Below are 22148 nucleotides of genomic sequence, written 5' to 3' on the forward strand. Positions count from 1 at the left end.
AAGGTACAGATTAGATACATTTTAAAAGCAGAAGATGAGAATAGAAAAGTAATTCTGCCAACTCTAAATGCCGGTGCATTGAGCCCACGCTGGGCTCCTGGTCAGATGAGATGGAGCTGCAGGCGGGCCTGCCTTCTTCATTCTCACCTGGTGATCCCATCTGAGTGACTCTTTTTTGGTTCTGTGTGTGCGTGTTTTCATATATATGGAGATAATATATGTTCATTAAGTGCATCCATAAGTCTTCTATTAATTGCTATTTAGATTACCATTTGAAACACTGTATCATATTTAACCATCCTGTAATTTTGTAATCTAAAGCGTTTTTTCCTGCATGTTTTTGAAAAAACAAGAACTTTGGGTTTTTAATACATGTGTATATATTTTAGGGCTGAAAGACTTGAAAGTTGAAGATGACATCTCATTGAAGGTGGTACCTATTTTACCTGCCCTTAATTGTGCCCTGCTGGAAGCAAAGAAATCATTTTCTGAAAAAGGAATCTGTCCAAACACATTAGTAAAGCATAATCTCCAAGAACTGTACAAGGTGGACAAAAGTCCTTCATTGACTGCTGCTTCTCAGGATGGAATTAAAGAGACTGCATTCTTTGGCAAAGTGTCCAGTGGTTTTGACTTGACTCCTCCAGCTGAAAAGTGCCCTTTACAGTCTTTAACTCAGTTGAGATCTTATTCTTCAAATCCTAATGGGTACATTTTGGAAGTATCTACTGCACTAGACTTATTGGCAGGCTGTCCTCAGTCTCCATGTATTTCAGATGGAATTTGTGACGCTGGATTTTCTTTAGTTATGACTCCAAATGCTGAATTTCACGACTCAGCGGCAGAAGTAAGAAAAGAAACAGAAACACAAAAGAGTTCTGAAGAGATGTTTAAAGCAAGGCAGGGAGCTCTGGTCCCATTAAGTCCCGCATCAAATCTGAGAGTTCAGCGTAAGAGAAAAGCAGGCACGCTGCCCGTGGTACAGAGTAAAAGGGTGAAGTTGTGCCATCCCTTTCCCAGAAGAACTCCTGGTGGAGCAAAGAAGCGTCCAGACTCTCGCACAACTCTCAAGTTCCGTCAGAAAAGAGAAAAGGGTAAGCATGGTCTGTATGGATTTTCAGATGAGCAATTAGTAATAACTGTTGTGTGTTAACCCTGTTCCTGTGTGACCATCCTGGACTGTAGCTTGACAGTGTCCGTTAGCTCTCTCCAGGTGATCTGTGTGCATGCTAAAGTTGGAGAAGCGCTAATCTAGATAACATGAAAATCAAGAAATAGGACAAAAGCCCACCCACCAAAAGCTTGTATTTCACTTGTAAAGCTGCTCAAATCATCACTCAGTTATTTACTTACCTGTCTAAGAAGTACGGTATTTCAGATGGAATTTATTGATGCTGGATTTTCTTTAGTTATGACTCCAGGTGCTGAATTTCACGACTCAGCGGCAGAAGTAAGAAAAGAAACAGAAACACAAAAGAATTCTGAAGAGATGTTTAAAGCAAGGCAGGGAGCTCTGGTCCCATTAAGTCCGGCATCAAATCTGAGAGTTCAGCGTAAGAGAAAAGCAGGCACGCTGCCCGTGGTACAGAGTAAAAGGGTGAAGTTGTGCCGTCCCTTTCCCAGAAGAACTCGTGGTGGAGCAAAGAAGCGTCCAGACTCTCGCACAACTCTCAAGTTCCGTCAGAAAAGAGAAAACGGTAAGCATGGTCTGTATGGATTTTCAGATGAGCAAGTAGTAATAACTGTTGTGTGTCAACCCTGTTCCTGTGTGACCATCCTGGACTGTAGCTTGACAGTGTCCGTTAGCTCTCTCCAGGTGATCTGTGTGCATGCTAAAGTTGGAGAAGCGCTAATCTAGATAACATGAAAATCAAGAAATAGGACAAAAGCCCACCCACCAAAAGCTTGTATTTCACTTGTAAAACTGCTCAGATCATCACTCAGTTATTTACTTACCTGTCCAAGAAATAAGGTATTTCAGATGGAATTTGTGATGCTGGATTTTCTTTAGTTATGACTCCAGGTGCTGAATTTCACAACTCAGCGGCAGAAGTAAGAAAAGAAACAGAAACACAAAAGAATTCTGAAGAGATGTTTAAAGCAAGGCAGGGAGCTCTGGTCCCATTAAGTCCCGCATCAAATCTGAGAGTTCAGCGTAAGAGAAAAGCAGGCACGCTGCCCGTGGTACAGAGTAAAAGGGTGAAGTTGTGCCGTCCCTTTCCCAGAAGAATTCGTGGTGGAGCAAAGAAGCGTCCAGACTCTCGCACAACTCTCAAGTTCCGTCAGAAAAGAGAAAACGGTAAGCATGGTCTGTATGGATTTTCAGATGAGCAATTAGTAATAACTGTTGTGTGTTAACCCTGTTCCTGTGTGACCATCCTGGACTGTAGCTTGACAGTGTCCGTTAGCTCTCTCCAGGTGATCTGTGTGCATGCTAAAGTTGGAGAAGCGCTAATCTAGATAACATGAAAATCAAGAAATAGGACAAAAGCCCACCCACCAAAAGCTTGTATTTCACTTGTAAAACTGCTCAGATCATCACTCAGTTATTTACTTACCTGTCCAAGAAATAAGGTATTTCAGATGGAATTTGTGATGCTGGATTTTCTTTAGTTATGACTCCAGGTGCTGAATTTCACAACTCAGCGGCACAAGTAAGACAAGAAACAGAAACACAAAAGAATTCTGAAGAGATGTTTAAAACAAGGCAGGGAACTCTGGTCCCATTAAGTCCCGCATCAAATCTGAGAGTTCAGCGTAAGAGAAAAGCAGGCACGCTGCCCGTGGTACAGAGTAAAAGGGTGAAGTTGTGCCGTCCCTTTCCCAGAAGAACTCGTGGTGGAGCAAAGAAGCGTCCAGACTCTCGCACAACTCTCAAGTTCCGTCAGAAAAGAGAAAACGGTAAGCATGGTCTGTATGGATTTTCAGCTGAGCAATTAGTAATAACTGTTGTGTGTTAACCCTGTTCCTGTGTGACCATCCTGGACTGTAGCTTGACAGTGTCCGTTAGCTCTCTCCAGGTGATCTGTGTGCATGCTAAAGTTGGAGAAGCGCTAATCTAGATAACATGAAAATCAAGAAATAGGACAAAAGCCCACCCACCAAAAGCTTGTATTTCACTTGTAAAACTGCTCAAATCATCACTCAGTTATTTACTTACCTGTCTAAGAAATAAGGTCATTCAGTTTCTGAACTGTCCTCGGACAAATTCGAGTGGAAGAAGAGGATCTGCTAAAATCAGGCACACTAAGAACAGATGGCAAAAACTGATAAGTGATAGCCTGAACGTGTTTAAAGAGGGGGGGAAGTGCCTGGACTCTCCCAGAACTAGAGCATCCTGGGGCAGAATTTCTAATCCTTTGTGTGTTTTAAAAGTGGTCGTCTGGATCCTACTACAGACCTACTGAAACAAGGTCCAGTGGCCTCGAGACATATATATTGAAACAGTTCCTCAAGTGGTTTTGTTGCCCCCTGAAAACTGAGGGAGAATCAGCGTCCAGAGCCATTTAATGTTAGTCAAATGCACTTCAGTGAACAGAGCACGACAAATAACACAATTTTGGCTTAGAGTCATCTCAGATTATGTGTGGTGTATTTTGTTTAAAACTAGGGAACTTATGCTCTATGACCCCTTAGCGAAGAGGTGAGCAGACTTGGGCCAAAGGGTCCCTCAGGCATTACCTGTTGTCTCTGTACTTCACTGTGCTGGCACAGGTGGGCGGCTGTGACTGAGGTCTGGCCCTTCACAGAAAAAATTTGCCAACCCTATCTATAGTATTTTGAATTTTAAAATTCTGATGCCTAAAGAAGAAACACTGGAGGTGTGTGGATCCCCAGGATCCTAGATAATTAAGATTTTACCCTGTGGTTTAACAAGTAGTTATTTCTGGCCAATTATAGTTTGAGAAATTGTGTGTGTGTGTGTGTGTGTGTGTGTTTAGGAGGGTGGTAGAAAGAACGGCAGTATGAAGCAGCAACTCACACTCTACATTTCCTCACAAATTCCAGGCCAACCATATTGGGTTTCTCTCTATATGAACCATTTTAAAGGTATTAAATAAATTACCTATAATTCAACATATATGTTGTCACTGTTTCTCAAGTGTGCTAATTTCATCCACTATAAGAAATATGTTTTAGGGATGTCCCTGGCAGTACAGTGGTTACAACTCCACACTTCCAGTGCACAGGGCACGGGTTTGATCCCTGGTCAGGGAACTAAGACACAACATGCCACAGAGTGTGGCCAAAAAATGAACAACAACAACGATGTGATTAAACCAGCCAAGATGACTAAATATAATACCACAAAAGCTCAAAAAAAAATAGAAAAGAAATACATTGTATATTGTAGTCCAGTACACACAAATTCATACATTACTGAAACAGAAATTTCAGGAAGCATTTACCCTAACTATGTGTAATACAATCTGATATCTTCTGTTTCATTTAACAAAGAATTCTGGTTGCAGCCCATTAAGTTTATTTTATAATACACCCATGGGTTATTGCATGCAGCTTGAGAAACATGTCACTGAGTGATGCAAATAAGCAGGGCAGTCCGTGCAGGGTCACCTGTTTCGTGTTTCTCCTTTTCCTCGCAGGACCTAGGTTGTGAGAGATGTTCCCCTCCCGCCCGTGCAGATGTTACGCTTCCCCTAGTCTTGATCATCTCATCTTATTTTCTTTCTCTTCTTAATTTAGTCTTAACAGTTTTCCTGCTTGACTTATATTTTGCCTTTTTTTATGCTAAAAATTTTAGAAATTGTAACCAGTATAAAATCAGAAGTCTTACTCTAAAAACAAAACTGCTGCTTTATTGCCTTTGATAGTTTAGTAGGGAAGAAAATAATTAGACCCAGGGAAATGTACAACATTAAGAGAGTCTAAAAGCTTTTTTAAAAAACCGTTTATTTTTCTAACCTTCAAAAGAATAAAATGAAACTGGTCTCTTTTCTACATTTCACTAATAACCATCACATTCTGAAACTGTTTAATATGTTTTCTGTTCTCAATCAATTAGAAATAGTATTTTCCATATAACGTGATTTTAAAATATTTGCAAACATTCACACGTGTGATTATTTTATATCGTCAATGGGGAAAACGTTTTCACAGGGAACATTTATTAACATTTTTTTTAAACTCTTAAAGGATTGAAACACTTTCTGCGTGTGATACAAGCAGGTTGTTAATAGTTTTTTCTCCTCATGTGCCCCCACCTTTAGTTCTTTCCTTCCTTCCCTGCGAGAAGTAAAGCTGAGCATTTTGTAAGAGAAATGAGCAATTATAATAGATTTATAGGAAGTTAAATCAGAAGAGGACTTTCTTCAATGTACCTTCCTCTGTCTTCTCTTAAGAGATGATTTTTCAGGCAGTGTTAAAGCTTTGATATTTAGGTGTAGTGAAGGAAAATATGTAAGATGGCTCTTTGTGAACCTACAGTCTCTTCTCTACAGTGTGATCATGGTTTTAACCATATGGCTTTATGGGAGCTGTGTCGCTTTTGTGTAAATTGAATTATCCGTCACCCTGTGCTGTGAACTAGCATGTTCAGCCTTACCTGCCACATCAGTCAGCAAAGATTATGGAATCTTTTTTAAAAATTAAGTCATGCCTTGTTTCTATAAAGTTATTACTCTGATATTTTTCTCCTAATCCTAATTAGGGATATAGACCAACACTTAGCAAGTTCAAAAATCTTTTAATGAAATACCCCCAATTTTATATTTTATTCCCCATTATTAAAGTTTCCCCCCCAAAACAAATCAAAGGAAAGCTATGCTGATAAATATGTGCGCCCCCTACCCCTTAGAAAACGGTGTCTTTTCTGCATAAGGTGCTGAAGTGCTGACTGCACAGTTTGTACAGACAACCAAATTGGATTGGAAAAACCAAGAAGCTCCTATTTCTAAAGCTGTTCCAGGGTCAACGAATGCTAAAAGGGCAAGGAAACGAGAGACATCTCCAGTCAAAACTGTTCCAAGGGCTGAGCCACCTGTGAAGAATTCTCCACAAAAACAGAGGGAAAATATAGTAAAAGGCAATCAGAATCCCAGAATCAGAAAGCAGCCACAACCTGGTAAGAAGTCCTCTTCCTGTAAATTTCAGCACCGTAATACAGACTAATCGAGATTATAAAGTAGTATATTGAAACAGTATAAGATCAGTTGAAATCTGTCACGTTCTTGTGGTCTTCTTTAGTTCAGACACTGACAGGACAAGTAACTTGGTTTCCCATTGTGAATAAGTAAGAAAGTGCCAAGATTCATACCTTCACTAAATAGACCCTACTTTTCATTCTGCAGAAAGCCTGAACATGAACTGTTTAGCAGAGTTAAAGTATAAATGGCCTTTTTTAAGGACTAAATTCACAAGCAAGTAGCATCTGGCAGTATTTTTCTGGACCATAATCAGTTATAGAAGATATTATAAGTTTGTCCAGAGGGAACTGTAAAGACATGGTTCAAAGCAGTCAGTAATCTCGAATCCTGTATTTCACTTGTATTTTTTCTTGTTTTTTTTCGGTACGTGGGCCTCTCACTGCTGTGGCCTCTCCCGTTGCGGAGCACAGGCTCCAGACGCGCAGGCTCAGCAGCCGTGGCTCACGGGCCCAGCCGCTCCGCGGCATGTGGGATCTTCCCGGACCGGGGCACGAACCCGTGTCCCCTGCATCGGCAGGCGGACTCTCAACCACTGCGCCACCAGGGAAGCCCCTGTATTTGGTTTCAAAAGGCATTAAATTAATTTTAAAAGCAGTTTTACTTTTCTACTTCTACTTGTGCGGAAGTGAATAACCAAGTCTCCTTCTGTGAGCCAGCAGCTGACTGCTGGTTCCGTGTTCCACCTGCTGGAACCTCCTCGTTGCTGGCACGTTCCCTCATCACCGCGGACCTCACTTTTCTCCCAGCTCCATGTCCCTCTTCACACCCGTCTCTCTGAGTAGAGTGCAGCTCCACCAAGCTGCAAAATCTATACATTTTACAGTATCTTCGGTATTGAGTCCTACTGTGTTGTATGTGTGGTGGTGTGTTTTGTTTAGAAAAACCTTCATTTCCTCATATCTCTGTATTTCCATCAGTTTTCTGTCTAATCTCATGATTCTACTTTCTCTCATCTACCTTTAGGTTTTTTAAAAGCCTCAAATTTAGTGGAATTCAGGGAAAGAAACTCTTGTTGGGGTGATGGTATTATGGATGAGCTTGGTTTTTTCTTTCCTCATTGTTTAAAAAAATTTTTTCGGCCACACCTTGCAGCATGTGGGATCTCGGTTCCCTGACCAGGGATCGAACCCCCACTGCCTGCATTGGAAGCGCAGAGTCTTAACCACTGGACCACAGGGAAGTCCCTTTCCTCAGTTTCGTTAATGTTGTTTATGGCTGAAGATTTTTCTGAAAGCTCCTCAGTCATATCACCGTACAGCCTGTAGAGAGTCATACCCAACACAGCCTCTCTGCTTGTCTCCCCAGGCAGTTACGAGGTGGTCTTACCCACGGGTGCACATTTCTCTCCTGCCGTTTCCCAATGCGTGCCTTCCCTGCCAGGCACATGGTGCCACCCACACGAACCACGCCTGTTGTCACTCCTGTGCAGTCCCCTCTGCTCAGCTAAGTCCACCCGGAGTCATTTCCTGATGCTCTGATCTGCACTCATTTCTCCTTTTTTTTCCATTTCTTTTTTGGGTTTTTGAGAACGTTAAAGAGTTAATTCATACTATTTTCCAATCATCTGGTGTGTCTTGGTCCTGTCTTTCCAATTAGTTTGTAAACAGGATGAGTATAGATACATACATAATGCATTGTATTCCCAGCCTTGTCATTAGAATTCCTTGTGCTGAATTGGCTTCTATATACTTGTAGGCTAATCGATTAGTGGGAGGAGGTGTGCAACTGGGCATTGGCAGAAAAGTGAGCCCAGAAAATGAAGTTTCCAGAATGGGTATTCAGAAATAGGGCGATTTGTATTGCAAGTGTCTGTATATATTGTGCAGCCACATTCCAAGTTAAAATTTTAAGATTACCACCTTTTAAATAATGTGTTAATTTTTTCTTTTATTTCTTAATCACCCATGCTAATCCACTTCATTTCTTTTACTTGAAATATCAGAGTTTAAGAAGGCTCAATCATTTTGTTACTGAAACTAATGGTTTTCTGTCCTTTTTAAAGTTTTCAATATAGTTTTTATTTACTGAACTCTTTAATTTTTTATAATTTATTTGGCATCATTTTATCTATATTTCTTAAAAGAGATAGATGATCAGTATTGTATTTTTAATTAATTGAAAACCTCTAGCAAGTCAGTTATTAAATGATTTACCTGAAATGACACATATGAAAATGAACCCTTTTTCTTGACTCAATACAGTGTTCTCTAGATTCGACCTTCCTCATAGTGATACTCAGTGTAAGAACCATAGTATTTAAGGATAGAATGAACTTAGTGTCAGTAAACACATCAGATCCTAAAATGAATGTGTTTCCAGTACACCCGGAGGGTTCACGAGACAGCCCTCTTTGGGCCACTTTCTCGTACCTCACCCCGTTGGGCTTTGATATTTTAAATAAAAACTGGGCAGTGGTTGATTAATTTTACCCTCCTCACCATACACACGCTCTTGTCATTCTGTTTGATGACCTCATAGGCCAGAGTTTTCTCTGTAAATGTACTGTCATTGGGCTTTGCAGACAGGTTAGTAATTTATTTCAGACCTGCTACTGCTAATTATAAAGAGGAGCACAGTTGGCTTTTCTGTCCATCCAGCCACCTGCTACAGGGACTCACTGCCCAGTATTGTTGAGAACTTTGTCCTTCACGATAATCACATTTTAAAAGGCTGAATCAAAGTCCTGAGAAGGCAAGTAAACCACCTGAGAATGTTAGTTTTCTGACCGAATGCCAGTGGGTAGATTTGAGTACCTGCTGTAAGGAGAATTATCAGTAGATGAGGAGATTTGCTTTTTTGCAGATAGAATAGAGAGGAAATGTTTTTAATGCAGAAACTGAAGTTTTAAAACTTGAAATTAATTGGCGATTCTGAATATTCTTACTTTTCTCATTTTTTATTTGTATCGTAACGTATTATAATTAAACATCAGTACGGTTAAAAATCATCTCTATTTTGAACTTAGGTGGTTCCTCTAATAACTTGCCAAGGGAAATGATTTCTAAGAAAGTACATTAACCTTCTATAATATACACTTTAAACTTAGAAATTCTTAGATTCTCACGAGATTGTAAGCTCTCTGAGGGCAGGAGTCTTGTTTTCTTGTTTTTGTTTTTTTCTCTTTGTATATTTCTTTAGCTGAGTAGTATGCCTTGTGTGTAGGTCAGTACATGCAGGTTTTTTTTGTTTGTTTGTTTTTGTTTTTTTGCGGTACGCGGGCCTCTCACTGTTGTGGCCTCTTCCGTTGCGGAGCACAGGCTCCGGACGCGCAGGCTCAGTGGCCACGGCTCACGGGCCCAGCCGCTGCGTGGCATGTGGGATCTTCCTGGACCGGGGCACGAACCCGTATGCCCTGCATCGGCAGGCAGACTCTTAACCACTGCGCCACCAGGGAAGCCTGAGTACATGCAGTTTTGAAGGGTGATTTCTTTTTAAATTAATATGCACATTCCTTAAGACTTGTTCCTTGGTAAATACATTATAATACATCAGGAAGTTGGACAAGACCTCACTCTGGTAATAAAAATTTAACATACAATTTATGCAACATATCAAGAGGTTTTTCTTGAATATGTTGACTTAACTGTTGATTTTCACTGAACCATAGGAATATGACAAAGAATTAATTCTATGGAAATCAAGTGTTATGTGTCTTTTTTTCTTTTATGCTGAAGCCAAAGGAGAAACTTCTTCACAGCTTCAATCAGAAATTTCAGATGGTCGAGAAGATGTTATTAGCATAAGTACAGCTCAACCAGAAAATATCACAGTGGCTCCAGAAGACCCACCTGAAAACTCCATTGTCAACTGTGACTCCCAGGCCCTAAATATGTTGGCTGATCTTGCATTAAGCGCTGCTACCTCTACCACACCATCCTCTGCGCCCAGAAACTTGCCCTGCTCCTCTGAATTGCCACAGAACGATGTTTTGCTTTCTAAAGAACATTCTTTGCGTGGTACATCAGACCATGAATATCATAGAGGAGTTAAAAGTCAAAAAGGTGGACCGTTATCCAAGCCCTCCTCTGATAAGGGTAATCTGACATCAGACCCCACGGTCAGCCAGGAGGAAGAAAGCTTGGTTGCTGGCATTCAGGCCCCTGCAGAAGCCCAGTCAGCACTGCCCGAGGAAACCCTAGAAAGTTCCGACGCAAGCCAAAGCTCTGTCGTTGCTGTGGAGCGTTCCTATGCCCTGCTCCTTGCAGAACATTCAAAGAAGCATCTACAGCAGAGAGGGGCCCCAGGCCCTGCGTTTGCCAAGAATGGCACAAAAGGCCCTGAAGCGGGAACCCCAGTGGGGAAAGTGATGCCATTTCGGCATCAGCAGGTCACCTCCCCACTGCAGCAGCTTTCCGAGGCCCCAGCGCTCAGGCGCAGGAGCGGGGTGCTGCCCTCCAGCCTGCAGGACTTCTGCCGCTCTCGTGCCGTATTCAGCTGTGACGGCTCCTTTAAGGTCACTTTCGTATGGGAAGCAGATTACGTGTTCAGCTTAGACGGCAAGTAAGTATAGCAACAACCCCCTGGAGAAGACTGTAGTCAGAGCACTACACGGGTGAGTGGGAGTGACCCTGGATGAAAGTGGATGGACTTTTCTGTTGAGATAAATGTAGCGAGAAGGGATACTTGTGCTAAACCCTGGGGAGGGAGAAGGAAGTGTGTAAGATCCAGTAACTTGGGAATAATACCAAGCAGATTCACTGTAATTATTTGTTATATCAACTTCATTTTTATTTTACTCATTGTTTCATGTTCATGTAATTTTTAAAATAAAAATGAACACAAAAACTAAGGTTAATAATTAAGGCACTTACTTATAAGATAATCAACTAAAATAGTCATTTTCAATGATTTTGGTTTCTTCTTTCTTTAAAATCTCAGGCCTTGGAATACTGATTTACCAGATACCATGGAAGAAGTGAAGCTTTTACTTCATATGTGGGTAGCTCTGTTTTATAGCAATCAAAACAAAGTCATACAATCATCCCGAAAAGTAGTAGAACACAGCAACCCAGCAAAATACGTGTGCATAAATAGCACGTTAGAATCGTTTGAATTCAGTGAAATTGAAGAGTCCTCCGGTGTGGAAAGGTGCTCCGTAGACCCTCTGTTGGAGACTAATGAGGCTCCCAGAGGTCCTACTGCCAAAGTGTCCTTCCCAATCACTGACCCCCTGCTTCCTTTCATGAAACCACCGCCTGTGAGAGGCTTGGAGCTTTGGGTGCAGAATGAACAGAAAGAAATGTTTGCAACAGCAGGTCATCCAGAGACCCCAGAAAGCCAGAATTTCATCTATTCCTGTAATAATGAGGTAGGTAAAGCTGAATACTGTAAATGCTGGTGTTATTTTTGAAGAAATATTTTTTGTACGTAAAATCACATTCATAACAAGGCATTGGTTTCTTTTAGGAAAGTGGATTCTCTAGCTATGTAAAGGATTAGAATGCCAGAAACTTAGTTTACAAAGTCTGGATTGTCTGCAGGTGGAGCTTATCTACCATCCTGATTGAAGAAACAAAAGGAGGAAAAAAATCGTAGGCCTCAGATGATCTGGGAGCCAACCATAATTATGTAGCTTTTTAGTTGTATGATTTGGGGCAAATTACTTGTTCTCTGAGCTTATTATCTTTTAAAAGAGGTGAATAATACTTATTCTGTTTACCTATAATAGTGTTTATGGATCAAATGCAGTAATAATAAATATAAAAAATCTTTGATAAACCTTAAAGGAAACTAAAATTGAATATATTAAAGAATATTTTTAAAAACAAATCCTGAGGGCTTCCCTGGTGGCGCAGTGGTTGAGAGTCCGCCTGCCGATGCAGGGGACACGGGTTCGTGCCCCGGTCTGGGAAGATCCCACATGCCGCGGAGCGGCTGGGCCCGTGAGCCGTGGCCGCTGAGGCTGCGCGTCCGGAGCCTGTGCTCCGCAACGGGAGAGGCCACAACAGCGACAGGCCCGCGTACCACCAAAACAGAAAACAAATCCTGAGACAGTAAATAAAATGCCAGACCTCTCATAGTCTGCAGATAACTGTTTGTAAATATGAAAAATACACTTTGTTTCATTTCACTGTTCTCAACTGATAGGACGGATAATCGAATTTTTTTTTTTTTTTTGCGGTACGCGGGCCTCTCACTGTTGTGGCCTCTTCCTTTGCGGAGCACAGGCTCCAGATGCGCGGGTTCAGCGGCCACGGCTCACGGGCCCAGCTGCTCCGTGGCATGTGGGATCTTCCCGTACTGGGGCACGAACCTGTATTCCCTGCATCGGCAGGCAGGCTCTTAACCACTGCGCCACCAGAGAAGCCTGATAATCGAATTTTAATTGGAGCAAATTAAAAAGTTGTATCAAGGTTCTAAGTAAATGGATTGACAAAATACCTGCCTTTTTAAGCTTTCAGAGCAGATTTATTACAGAATAATTTTACATGGGTTTGGGCACCTTCAGTGCCTGTGTTAACATTGAGTTTCTGTACCTGGGCTTCCGTGGGGATTTGCAGGTCCAGGGGTGAGCCTCAGAGGGTCTGTGAGTGTCTGCAGATGCTCATCTTCATCAGAATGAAGACTGGCGGAACGCTGTGGGCCAGAGACTGGTCTGAGCCCTTCACTCGCATTAGCTCAGTTAATTCTCACACGGCCGGGTGAGGTAAGGACCGTGCCACCCATCTTATAGGTGAGAAGACTGAGGATGGAGAAGTACAGAATGGCCTGGAGGCACATAGTAAATTGTCCGGCCAAGACTCAGATCTGGACACTCTAGCTGTTTCTCAGTGTCTAATTCTGTGGATGTATTTATGTATATATATGCACATATGTGTGTGTTTATATGTGTACACATAAAATATATGTTACGTGTGTATGCGTTCTTTTTCTGAGGATGGGGTTCATAAATTTCATCTTATTCTCAAAGAGATACATAAAATCACTACCTTAGAATAAGAAAGTATTTATGTTTAGTCAGGCAGATTTTAATTATTACATATATATTTATACACACACTAGTTTCTTATAAAGTATTTTCGGTCGTGGTAATATATATTAACTTACTTTAGTAATGTCCAATTAGGAATGATTTTCTTGCAAACATGAAAGAGTATTAAGTAGAAAGTAGAATGTTAAAATTAACGATTCCTAACACTTTCTATAGCATATACTTAGAAATATGTTTCCGTCATCTTCTTGAATACTGTACCCATACTTTAAAGGTGCACACACCTTTAAATCCTGTACCACTCCCTATTCTAGGGCAAACTAGGATTATCAAAGTTTTCATTTCACTAAGAGCACAGGCATGGTGAGATTCACGACTATGGCCCAACATTATCAGCCACAGTACGATTGGGAGGGTCATAGAACTGTTCTCAGAATGAGTGTGCCATCAAGAGTTTTCTACGCTTTGTATCTGGCCAGTCGTGTCCCCTTAAAACCAAGTCTCAGCTCCTCCCTGCCAATTGCTCAGGTCAGTGTCTTTCTTTGACTAAGGCAGAAATGTTTTTAACAAGAGATTTGAAACACAGGTCCTGACTTACAACACGACTGCTTCAAAATCTGGCAGGAAATCTGTGGCCGTAGTGTTCCAGAGCTACAGGTGTAGGTCAACTGTATGGTCAATCCACTTTACCATATTCTGAACAAGACCATTCTTCAGCCTTTAAAAAAAAGAAGAAAAGAAACAGCCTTTTTATGAGGTTATCAAAATTGTCCAGAGGTATTTCTGTTACTGTTTATGCTAAATCCTTTCTGGTACTGTTTAAATCAGTCCTTTTAGTTGAGTTTATTAATGCAAGCTGCACTGTGTTTTCTGCTGCTTTGTTGAATAGGGAGGTATTAAAATGAGAGAGAGATTATGTCCAGTTATAAGCTAAGAAGACAGCTAAGGGGTAAGGGACTTTTATTTAACAGGATAGAGATTGATACCTTGGGAAAGCTGCTTATCAGTGTATTCTGAGTACAAGAGATAATAATTAGTGTTTCCTCATGGGAACATTCCAGATGACAGTGCATTTATAGTCTAATTGAAAGCTGGTGTTTAAAATAAGTTATTCTTTGCTTTAAAGATTATCTTTTAATCTTACTAAAAATAATTTAAATTAATTGAGCACTTTTTCCTCTACTGCTGCATTTCTGAATTAAGTGATGCTATTTAGCAAACAGTCTGCATTTTCAAGTCTTTAAATTGCCAGTGGTCTAGCCACTTTTCTTCCCAAAAGTCCATTAAAAAAAAAAAAAAAACACAAGGCTGTGCAACTAAGAAAGTTTTGGAGTTCTCGTGTGTGTGTATTTAGATAAAACAAATTCCTATTTGGGGGGTATTTTAAGCCTAAGAAGAGAGGGATTTGCTTGATCTCTACCCTATGAAGATTCAAAAGAACAGAGCAAACTAAAATTGATCTTTGTCTGTTCTGTTCTTCACATATGTAAATGCTTGAAAAAAAGATCTATTTGGCCCCTGATTTTTTAAATTAATTTATTTCTTTTGCTTTTATCATTTCAGATAATTGGGGGGAAAGCCGAACAAGAGTCATCAGATAAACTAGAGACCTCTAATCTGGTGCTTTCTAGCATTGGAAGTACCCAAACTAATGGATCTTCTATTCCTGCTGAAGATAAAACCTTTGAGCCACTTGATGGCACACAGGTGACATCTTATAATGATACTGTCACACAGTCCACATTCGCCAGGACTTACGATGGGATCAGCAATCCGTCAATGATTTTTCAAAAGTCTGTGTACAGCACCCTTGAAAGCAAAGTTGATGTTTTTCATGCAAAAATGCAAACAAAAACAGGTGCTTTGCAGGGCTTTATCCAGCATAGCAGCCTTATAATCAAAGAATGTCAGTCATCCTTGGAAGGGGAGGATGATACGGAGTATGTAGTGATTAATCTGGAACGAGTTACATTCAGTTTTGAAAAAAATGCCTATGCACCAATACAGACAGAAGTTGTAAACAGAGCTGATAAACCTACACCCTTTAATGTGGAGTTGATTAAACAAGTATCACCTGCTACAAGCCTTAGACATCCTGTGTCCGCATTTGAAAAGACACAGGGTCTTAGGGACGTTCCCTCTCTGGCAATGTCAGGACAACAAGGCGCTAAGTACCTTTGTGCCTTCTCAGTGAGTAGAGAGATACTTGCTAAAGAAATGTGTTCATTACAGAAAGGGCAGGCTGCTGCAGGCTCACCATCGCCGTCTGATAATTGCCTTGTAACAGAGGCATTATCACTAGTTAAAAGTTCTAGTTATTTGTTACCCAGAGAAGAAATGAAGCTCTCTCAAGAATGTTTTCTGTCGAGCCAGAGTCTCTCCAGCATCTCTTCGGAAGACACTGTAGAGTCGTCCCAGCTTGAAGAAGTAGTCTCATCGTCAGCTTCTGATCCCTTGGAAGAAAAAGATTCACTTGACTGCGTCCCATCAGTGAGGAATGCTTCGGATGGCTCTTCAGAACTACAGAATGACAAGAGTGGTCTAAACAGTGAACACATGAGTTTTGAAACATTTAATTCTGCATTTACCAAACAAACCAGCCTATCTGTGAATAGAGAGGAAGTCAGCCTCGAGTTATCAGAGGAGGATTCTGACCTTGACCTCACTCTCACCATATCACCGCCCACGAGTCCCTGGGAAGAAGCATCCGCTGGTGAGATGGAGCAGCAGCAGGAGGCCCCGTTACCCTGCTTAGAGCTTCAGGAGACAGCGGAAGAAATAATTGAGCCTGAAGAGGTGCCTGATGTGAACTCTGCTGATCACACGTCAATGAAACCACGAGAAAGTGAGAGAAAAGGTGATAACTTACAGACAGTGGCTTTCATACTTTCGAAAGAAACCTGTGCCCTTGAGGTTGCAGAGGAAGTTCAAGTTGGTTCAGACTTCTCCTTCAGTTGTTTTTTTTTGTTTGTTTGTTTTTTGTTTGTTTTTGTTTTTGTTTTTCCCCTCCTTCAGTTCTTTAATTAAAGAAGTGTCACCAGCTTCTAGTCCTGACTGCCAGGTACCAGGTGAAGAAGCACAGCCAGCTTGGGCTGTATTTCCAAGTAGTTTTAAACTCTGTGATGCACACTATGAGAAAACTGACAGATCCTCCCAGGTTGAAACAGTAGATTTGGCCATAACAGAAAAAGAAAATTCTTTTGTTGGTCCCACCCATCCAGTGGGACAAGATAACTTAACTCAGATATAGAAGGAAAAATACCAAAATTTAATAACGATGATATTTTGTGGGATTTTAATTTTATTCTTTATGTTTTCCCTGTATTTTCTACAGTCGGAATGACTACTTTTACAGGCAGAAAAAAATAATAATGATTAGTTTTGTTTTTTTTTTAAATCAAAGTAAGAAATCAGCCAGGTTATTACAATTCATTGTCCAACTTCTTACCTCGCCTCAGCCATGTAAAACGGGGGTTGACCGAGACTTGGAAGAACCACCCAGACTGGCAGTGGCAGCATGGTTGTGTGAATGAAATGCAATGACTTTTCTCCGGTAACTTGCAGAGGAGACCTAATAAAAGCATCTTGAATAAGGTCATTACCCCTTCAAAGGAGGAGGAAGGCTGTGTCATAGCCTGACATGCCTATTTCTAGTACTCGCCTTTGTGTGAGAACAGCATGACTGGATTATCAGCAAAAGAATCTTAGGAAAAGGCCCTGCCAATAAGGAGTCAAAGTCATGTGAAAGGGTCAGAGGAAGAAAGACCAAGGACTCAGTGTGGGAGGGACTTCCCAGACATACTGTACAACAGACAGAAAATAGGCACCTTCCTCACCGTCACGAGGAGTAATTCACATCCTGTGACATTGCTTTCTGTCCTTGATTATCTCAAATACAAGAAAATATTATCAATCAGCCTTTCTGAAAAGTACCAATACCAATGATCCACATTTCCTTTTCCTTCATTTGTCTGTTAACAGTGTTGATGTAAACCTTCCTGAAATAGAAGCCAGCACATTTCTTAAAATATGTTTTTGATGAGTGGTGCTCCCCACTTTCCCTTTCCTATTATTTCCCATGCCTCTCACAAGAAAAAGAAAAGAATTCAAAATTTTTTCCCCAATTGATCATGCTTTGGTTAGCGGGGGAGTTTTAAAGCTACCTTTCCCAATTTGGGTTATTTCCATAACAAACAAAAAGAACTATATTGCCAGTATTACTAAGAACATGCATAAAAGGATGCTTAATCCGTTTCGATAAGCTATTCACAGGCATAAAGAAACATTCAGAGAGGTTAGTCATTGTCATGAGAAGCTCAGGAAAACTATCACTTTCAAATGCAGTATTTAGGACACACTCCCGTGCATTGAGTCATCCCTCCAGCATTTGCGGAGCTGCCACTGACTAAGCAGAGGGGGTTGGCCGAAGGAGCTAGCCTTGTGTGACATGCCAGCCCAGGCCTGCCGATGAAAAGCATGTAGAAGGACATCGTGGAAAATTCCTAGGTCCTGAAATCCCAGCGCCAAGTAAGGGGAAGTTGCAGAGGTTGCAGTGCGGGTGCACAAGAAGGAAGGCTACAGAAGTACAGCACAGAAAGACTTCCAGGGCCCACGCTGCCAAAATGAGGCCTGGAGAACATTGATTTGCAGAGCAGCAGGACCGATGCCTTTCGAGATAGGGTACAGTGTTTCTGGATGCTGATGGAGCCTCTTGAAAGGTAGATCAATTTCTGGGGTCCCTTTTAGGGAGACTCTCACCCCGGGCAGGCTGCTGACCATCACCGCTGACCTGAGCACAGCTATATACAGAAGGATGACACCAGGAAGCCTAGGTCTGTGCCTTTGGAAAGAAAAGCATCACACTCAGAGAGTCTGGGGAGCTTTTATTGATATTAAGCAACAGATTCACAGGTGTCAATATAATATAGAAGCCAAACTTCATTTAAAGTCTATAACTGTAGGAAAGCTTATATATGACTTCCAGATCCTCACAAATCCATTTGTTTCAGAAAAGATTCTAAAGAAGAAGTCTGGAAAATCCTTAATTAAATTTTGGGATTTAGATGATGATGGGATACAGAATAAAGGAGGTCTCACAGATCTTTGGGGTTGATCGGAGGAAGGCCACATGGAGGAAGTGACTTAGGAATTTTCTTGTGAAAGTTTTGTTTATTTAGGGGCGCTGCTGGTTTGGCATAAATGGGACTTTCTCAAGTATCACTAATGAAATAACTAACCTCCATTCTATGAGTGTTTTCACCTGCAGTCCATCTGCTGCCAGGACGGAAGACAATGTAGCCTACATGCATAGCCATTTTCCCCAGTAGGTAGCATCCTATTTATGGAATAGTTCTTGGTTATTTTATTTTAAAGACGGAATTATCAATTTTGTATTTGTCCGGGTGATTTAACTACAGCTTACCTAGACATCGGTGATGCCAACAACAAATGAGTATTTTCCCTTTTCTTTGAAAACCTTTGATTTATATGAGAAGACTGTTCTGTGTACCTCAGTGTTCTACAACTTGGGGGAACATTTTTCTTCGTGTTTTACACATTGCCAGAATGTCTGACTTTGTTGTCTGGCTTTGTTCACAGCAGCACTGTAGTTTTCCATTAGTTTTGGGTTACAGTGTTCAATATTATTGTTTTAAATTATTCTCATTTTAAGCAGAATAGCTTCAAAGCTATTCATTGAAATTAATGATAAAAATAAGGATTTTACAAGTGTGCTCAGTTGTAGCAAAAATAAGTCTATTTTAACCAGTAGCTTTGTTTTTGCACGTTAAGGTCAGAAATGCACATGTAATGCATGTTGGAGTCTGTTTTAAAGGTTTTACCACCTGTGTAAAAACTAACATCTTCAATGGTTTTATCTGCTGTTATTCATGCTACACTACATAAACATTTTTTTCCTAAATGGTACAAATTTATAAACTGTCATTTTCACTTACTCAGTTTTTGTAAACAGCGTACTACAAAAATCAACCCTCTGAGGAAGAAATAATCATTTGTTTATATTAGAAATAATTTCTACACCAATCTTTAAAACTCAAAACCAAGCAAAAACATTGGTAAGATACATAGTATCTATTTGGAACAAAGGTTTTTGTACCTAATTTGTTTCATTTTAATAAAGACAACTAAAAATCATTCAACTGCTTCTGCAATGATTTTATAGCAAATATTAAATTTGTAAGAGAATGTTTTACAGCACTTTAAATTTTTTAGGCCATTTAGCAGAATAAGTAGCTTCCAAAAGAATCCTACCACTTACCTCACTTTGGCCGCCATCTGTCAAGCCTCATCCCCGCAGGCCTGCCCGGTGCTTTCCCCTCCCTCGTGCGGTGCCGAGCAGCAGGCTCCAGCAAGAGGACACCTCACAACTCTCCAGTTGGCCCTTCCAGGGGGTCATGTCAGCCTGCACAGGAACTTCCCTCAAAAGCCATTTATCTGCTTTTAAACTCCCCCTACAGAACCGAAAGTGTTCCTTTCCCCTCGGTATGTTCTTAGGAGGAGGAAGAATGACTGAGTTTTAATTCTTACCCTAGCTCTTGCTTAGAGACCCACTCAGCTGATCTTTACCCCAGGGATAAGAATCTAATAGGACCATAACTGTATTCGGTACACTGAATTAATCTGAAATTACTACGGAAAAGGAAAGTACAGCGCACCTGCCAGCCGTGCTCCTCCCCTGAAGGACCTTCCAGCACCCACGAGGCCGCCCGTTCTGTAACTGAAGGCTTAGCCAGGCCACAGAGGAGCAGGCGCCTCCAGACTGAGCTTCTGCAGAGACTCTGCCCTCATCACCTTTGTGCCCCGTTGACCTGGCACAGAAATGTTGGTTGTTCCCATAAATATGCCGAATGCAGAATATGAAGGCATCCTGGTACTTCCTTCGTACTACTAACCCAGCTTGTGCCTCCACCTGCGTTAACGGCTCACAATGTGAAATATTGCAGGAAAAGAGGGGAAAGGCCTGCTGGAATTTTAGATAATCTTATGAAAAGGAAGCAGTTGTTTTCAACCGGGGTGATCTGGGGTTGTCACGCCAGGGAGGTGCATACAATGTGCGGGACAGCCCACCTACAACAAAAAATTCTTTGGCCAAAAATGGACAGTATGAGATTGAGAAAGCTAAAGTAATCACTTGGATAATCGAAGTTATTATTACCCTAAATCCTTTAACAGATTGCCTACCTTAGTCTATGTCCTTCAGACTCAACTTTAAAAGAGAATACAGTTACAATGTCCTCATTCCTCCGACATAAATGACAGACTCAACTATAAAAGAGAATACAATGTCCTCGATGTAAATGACAGCACATACAGTGAGGCTTGTAACAATCAAGGGGAAAGGAGTTACCACTAAAAACTGTCTGTCTACAATCTGAATTAAATGAAAATACTGGGACTTCCCTCGTGGCACAGTGGTTAAGAATCCACCTGCCAATGCAGGGGACACGGGTTCGATCCCTGGTCCGGGAAGATCCCACATGCCACAGAGCAACTAAGCCCGTGTGCCACAACTACTGAGCCCACGTGCCACAACTACTGAAGACCACGTGCCTAGGGTCCATGCTCCGCAACAAGAAGCCCAGACACCACAACGAAGAGTAGCCCCCACTCACCACAACGAGAGAAAGCCCGTGAACAGCAAGGAAGACCCAACACAGCCAAAAATAAAATTAATTAACTTATTAAATAAATAAATATATTAACGCACCCATTCCACCAGATGTCACTTACTCCCTGATGGGAACGAATCCTTGTTCTACACCACTACTAAGGATATCTAAGAGAGTCTAATAATTATATTGTACCAAGAAGTAATTCGGGGCCTACTCACAGTGAAGCCAGATGGCAGCACTCCACCAACCACTAGGGTCTTCAGCACTCTTCCCCAGCATCCGTTTTCAGCTCTAGTGAAGGAAATGAGCAGCTGTGTCAAGGCCAGTACAATACTTACTAGCTCTGAATTGTCAGGACACAAAAGACCAACAAGAGGGAGCTGGTTTCCAGAGTTTGGCTTTATTTTGCAGTACAGAAATCATCTGGAGCCATTGTGAGACAGACATCATTGAAGCAGAGGCTCTGTCAAATCAATACTGCGTTGCAGCAGCTTGGTCCATTGAAGAAGCCCCACCTGGGATACAAAAGAAGCTTCTACGTTTACCTGCTTTATGATAGTTTCTTTCCCCTCCGCTCTCATCAAATTTATTAGATTAAAACACCGCACACAGGCTTCCTCCAAAATGACTCTCAAAGTCTGGAGTTCGGTTAGACTTGGAGGCCCACATAAACCCAGCTTGTGGCTATGCTGCCTGGGCACTGTTCTAACACTTGATGTAAATGTAAAGGGGTGGGGAGGAGTGAGGGATACTGTCCCCAACGATGGAACATTCGATTCCGTATCTCCTTAATGTCAAGAGGACAGATGGCACGCAAACTGTACTGACACAGCTCTTGAGCAGTAGAAGCTCATAACTGCAAAGGCTACACTGATTAAAAGATACAAATACTGTATCAAGTTCTCTGTATCAGTATCACAATGTTTTAAAACTGATCCTTCACTAGAAAAAGCAAGCCAGTATTGGTTAAATTGAACAGAATGTGGGAACCTGCCAATTCTGAAGAGCCACTCCATGAAAACAAGTTAATACATGATATTAGAAAGGGGAAGAATATTTACTGGTACAGTGCTCTGCAATCTCTCAGCTTTGATTACAAAAGCGGGCCTTACAATATTGATTTCATACAATATGCATCATTTGCCAAATTTTAAGTTTGTCCTAATTCTATATACAGACAATCAATCATGCATGAAGACAAAGACATTTTCAGACACGGGGAGACTTAGAAATTTTACCTTCCACAGATTCTTTCTGAAAAAGTACTTGAAATTGCATTTTGGGGGGTGGGGAAAAAAGAAGAATTCTTGAAATAAGAGGACCAGCACCCAACACACAGTTGGATCCAAAATTTCAATAATTTGAAAATAGTTCCATGATAGTTATTCTGCAGAAGACCTAAAGCAATTTGTACAAATTATG

At 41.2% G+C, this 22148-nt stretch overlaps 1 protein-coding gene across 1 annotated transcript; it reads left to right on the forward strand.

The window, feature by feature from the left end:
• Window positions 1-319: 319 nt before the first annotated feature.
• LOC149748631 (protein TASOR 2-like) lies at window positions 320-19248 on the forward strand. The gene is given in 6 exon segments (XM_089916993.1): window positions 320-1094; window positions 5840-6082; window positions 9839-10659; window positions 10661-10716; window positions 11043-11472; window positions 14659-19248. Coding segments are annotated over 6 exon segments (3774 nt in total). The 5' UTR covers window positions 320-334; the 3' UTR covers window positions 16123-19248.
• The last annotated feature ends 2900 nt before the right edge of the window (window positions 19249-22148 follow it).

This window comes from Delphinapterus leucas, chromosome 8, assembly GCF_059928025.1.
Source record: "Delphinapterus leucas isolate spDelLeu-1000000601 "Yukka" chromosome 8, BTC_Dleu_Yukka2, whole genome shotgun sequence".
NCBI classification, from domain to species: domain Eukaryota; kingdom Metazoa; phylum Chordata; class Mammalia; order Artiodactyla; family Monodontidae; genus Delphinapterus; species Delphinapterus leucas.